A 4601-nucleotide genomic window follows, 5' to 3' on the forward strand; every position below is an offset into this window, starting at 1 on the left:
CCGATGAAACCCCCCGGGGGCTGACCCTGGTGGTGGTGAATGGATAGTTGGGGTCGGTCTGAAGGGGAGGGGCTTAGCTTGACCCTGGTGGTGGTGAATGGATAGTTGGGGTCGGTCTGAAGGGGAGTGGCTTAGCTTGACCCTGGTGGTGGTGAATGGATAGTTGGGGTCGGTCTGAAGGGGAGGGGCTTAGCTTGACCCTGGTGGTGGTGAATGGATAGCTGGGGTCGGTCTGAAGGGGAGGGGCTTAGCTTGATCCTGGGGGTGCGAATGGACAGTTGGGGTCGGTCTGAAGAGGAGGGGCTTAGCTTGACCCTGGTGGTGGTGAATGGATAGTTGGGTTTGGTCTGAAGGGGAGGGGCTTAGCTTGACCCTGGTGGTGGTGAATGGATAGCTGGGGTCGGTCTGAAGGGGAGGGGCTTAGCTTGACCCTGGTGGTGGTGAATGGATAGTTGGGGTCGGTCTGAAGGGGAGGGGCTTAGCTTGACCCTGGTGGTGGTGAATGGATAGCTGGGGTCGGTCTGAAGGGGAGGGGCTTAGCTTGACCCTGGTGGTGGTGAATGGATAGTTGGGGTCGGTCTGAAGGGGAGGGGCTTAGCGCGACCCTGGATTCAGAGGGACAGGAGGTGAAAAGGGGGTGGAGGAGGGTTGCGTCGAGTCACCTGAAATGACAGCTGTCAGAGTGGAGAGCAGATTTAAAAGAGTAAGCGGAGCGCTATGATAGGCTTGTGAGAATAGAGCGAAGTGATTGGTTAAGCTGGGGAGTGACGCCCCCGATCACTTATTGAGAGGAGAGAAAGTAATAACATGGAAATAGTAAATGGATGAGTAAAGACGGTCTTCCTGGTTGAACTTGCGCTGAGCTTCATTAGTCACAGGTGAGAACATTATTTTTTAATATGAACTTGTTACAATAAAGAATATCTACTTAAAGGGGCCCTATAATGGTCATTTTCTGGTACTAACTACCAAATTAATTGAATTTAAAGCTTTTTTTGTATTCAAATATTGTCAGAGGAGAAAGAAAAGCAGCGTTTTAATAATATTTCTATCTTCTTTTCTGTTCCCATGGTACCCGTGTTTTAAATCGTGTTGCAATTTTACACATTTTTCTTAAAGACAACAATGTTGAAATAGACACAGAAGCATATTTAGGGGGTAGTCAATATTTTAATATAATTTTTAATTTAGATATGAAAGACATTCTTCATAAAATAAACTTCTTCTTTTTGTTTCTTTTCCCAAATGGTTGCATGGAGTTGTGTTTCTCATTATTGGAATGACATCATTTTAAAACACTGTAATAAAAATGGGCAGTTTTTGCTCTAGTAATACAATTTTCCATTCACGTGACGTCACAGAGGTCAAGAAGCTGCCTGCGTCGACAGAAACCATCAAAAACAAAACACACATGGTACATCATCACAAGGTCATCTGTGCCAAATCAACACATACTGCACTCTTGGTAAACATCAACGTGCTTTAGAAAGAAAGGAAAAGAGGTATGTGGAGTGAAGTGTGTGAAACGAGTCCCCTTTAAAAAGACTAAATATACAGAATAAAGAGACCCCGCCCACATGAAGCCATACAATCTTTAAAACGTTTTAAAAACAAAGTGCGTCCACACTGAAACAGAATCACCTCTTCTCGTTCGTGCAGCTTCAATCATTCCTTTCCTCCTGTGATCACTTAATGTCGTTTCCCTCACTTACATACGTTTATCTGTACATAACGCCAGATAATGGAACATGTATCTAATAAATACTACACGTTACTCATCCAGTGCTGATCAACATATCCTTATAGGCTCAAACATATTATAATTCTCCTTATTAATCGACCTATTGTTTTCAATTATTGTACACAATGTCAGAAAGGGGCTTCCTCTTGAAGTTAAGTGACATATTTCTGGGTTTCTATCCAAGAAAGTGCTAAAATCCAAACATTTCGATGGCAAATTGTCCTTTTTTTTTAAAGCTAAAATCAGCATTTGTTTCGATTTTTTTTGCTTAAACAATGACACGAACTCTCCATTTCTTTGGCAATCCACTATGGACATTCTGACAAAACAGCTGTGGTCGTTCTCCTATTGTAACAATAACAATGATCACAGAGGAAGCAGGAAGTGACAGAAGTTGTTTTTGCCACACACTCCTCAACCGGGCAGGATTTCTTCATACGCTAAGATCAGTTTTCCCTGATAGACATAAGAAACGCCAAGCCCACAAACTCTGAAAAAAAAAAAAACGAGTCTTCAGGTGTAAAACACAAAATGTCAGTGTGGACGGATCGGGGCTGAGCGATATATTAAAATGATATTTATATCGTTAATGAAACAAGATATTTATAGTCTTGGTTTTGGGGTTTTCTAAGTGTTTCCTGGTTTGAAAGGCTGCATTGTGTAACTTTCTGGATTCATCACACTGTACTAGCTTTGCCTTTACCCACTTAGTCAATAAACACACATAGTAAACTAAATTAGGGCCGCACAACTTGGACAAAATAACTTATTTTGCAAGAAGGATATTAGACTCACACTATCATTGAACGTATATTAAAATGACATTAGTGTGATTTTTGTAAGAGGGTCTGCACCAAAGAAATATTTTTTTTAAAGAGTAATTTGTAGACTACTCTGCAGCTCCACAATACTTCAGATATTTTACCAAATATTGTGCTTACTGCAATTCTGGATAACGCACAGATAAAATGACGAATAATTGTGCAGCCCATATTTTCTGAAACCCTACAATATCGTCAAACTATTTCGTAGACAGAATGAAATTGTGATGTTCAATTCTCTCCATATCGCCCAGCCCGGGGAGAGACCATGAAACAGACGGAAAAATATATTGTAAATGTATCTTAGCTTAATGTGAACGTACTCTGAGTCAGTGCATTAAGGATAATGGATGCTGGCTCTCTGCAGCAGCTGGTTGAGACACATTGTTGAGACACATTGTTGAGACACATTGTTCAGACACATCGTTGAGACATATTTTCGTTTCCTTTTCGTCTCTTTGAGGCTTCAGCAGCCTCACGATCCCTGATCCGACATTTTGGCGTTGCACCACGTTCGGGTGATAAAGGAAAAGACCCTTCAGCTAGCAGATTGTAAATCCTGGCTTTTTGATTCGTCCGCCATTGTAGCCATTTTGAAAGTTTCCCAGTAAGGATGTGGAAGTCCTCTCTTGGTGAATGCATCAACGTGGACATGCTCGGGAACATCGAAATCCCTCCTTTCTCTCCCAGTTCTCAGTGCAAATCAGTTAGAAAAGTCCGTCTTGAGCCTCAAACTGAAGTAGCAAATGCCTCGATCCGTAGGGGATATTTTTCACGTTTTTTTTTTTTTGTGGAAAAACCTCAGTAACAAAACTAGAAATCTGTTAAAATAACAAGGAAAAAATATACACAAATATATGTTTACAATATATTATGTACATTTGCACGAGCTCTTTAAAAAAAAGAAAGAAAATGGCTGCCTTTTCAAAAGTATTCACAGAGAAAGTGCTGTCGTCACTTTGCATGATGTGAGATACTGCTGCTGCTGCTGGAGACTCGACGACACACTGTCCTACATTACAACTAAAATGTTCTCTTTCCTCGACCAACAAGAAAATATTCCACACGCTCAGCATGTCAGTCAGCAACAACATCTCCAACATGTTCACATATGCAGGCAGCATGTTGAATCACGGGAAAATGTACTACGGTGAATAAAAACTAACCTCCACTTATTGCAGTGTGTTAAAAGTCTTTTTCCTCAATGCCTGTTTCTTTTTCAAATTGTTGGCATTAGGTGTAAATCCCACATGAGATGCGGTCATGATTTATCTTGTACCTTCAGCAGAGACTTCAGGTGAGAGGTCATCTGCTCTCGGCTCTGGCTACTCTCTGGAGCTTCCTTTTCTCCGAACCAGTGGCTTGGTGGTTTGGGAAGGACACTCGGTGACGGCGGCTCGCTAAACTTTGCTCCAGCGTAAACTTTCTCGCCTTCTTTGAGGCATTCGAGCGCCGCTTCATTTATCGCCATCTTTAGGTTGTCGGAGGCGTGGAGGAGTTTCGCTTTCCTCTGAGGAGGCTGGTGGGGGGAGAGAGGTTTACCGGGGCTGATGGTGTCCTTTGTTTTCTCCTTGGAGGATGGAGAGGCCCCGGGGGTGTGGCCCTGCTTGGGCTTGTGGCTCCGGGTGATCATGTTCTGGGAGATCGGGTCGTGACGGGGGTCTTTACGGGCAGGTAGTCCGCCGGGCTGCACGACGCCTCGCTCCAATCTGATACCTTTAGATTTCAGAAGCTAAGAAACAGAGAGAAAATGTTTTTAATATAATACGTTTATTCATAAATCACATTTCAACACAAGGCAATTCAAAGTGATTTACAAAAACACGATTATTCAGCCTGGATTTAAGGAGGACTAATTATCAGGTTCATATTAGTACATAGCAGGGGTGTCAAACTCAAAGTTCATCTAAGGCCACATTCGCATCATGGTTGCACTCAAAGGGCCAGTTTTATATATAAGACTATATAAAAATACATATATACATATTTTAATATATATAAAATAATGTATTTCATTATTGCCTCTGCATTGGATTATT

At 42.1% G+C, this 4601-nt stretch overlaps 1 protein-coding gene across 1 annotated transcript; it reads right to left on the reverse strand.

The window, feature by feature from the left end:
* Window positions 1-1150: 1150 nt before the first annotated feature.
* Window positions 1151-4294, reverse strand: pnrc1 (proline-rich nuclear receptor coactivator 1; the record flags this gene model as incomplete). The annotated part of the gene is made up of 1 exon (XM_010772820.1): window positions 1151-4294. A coding segment is annotated over one exon (471 nt), but the record flags the coding sequence as incomplete, so codon positions are not given.
* Between the last annotated feature and the right edge of the window lie 307 nt (window positions 4295-4601).

This window comes from Notothenia coriiceps, unplaced genomic scaffold (genome assembly GCF_000735185.1).
Source record: "Notothenia coriiceps isolate Sejong01 unplaced genomic scaffold, NC01 NC01_scaffold00000169, whole genome shotgun sequence".
Classification (NCBI taxonomy): domain Eukaryota; kingdom Metazoa; phylum Chordata; class Actinopteri; order Perciformes; family Nototheniidae; genus Notothenia; species Notothenia coriiceps.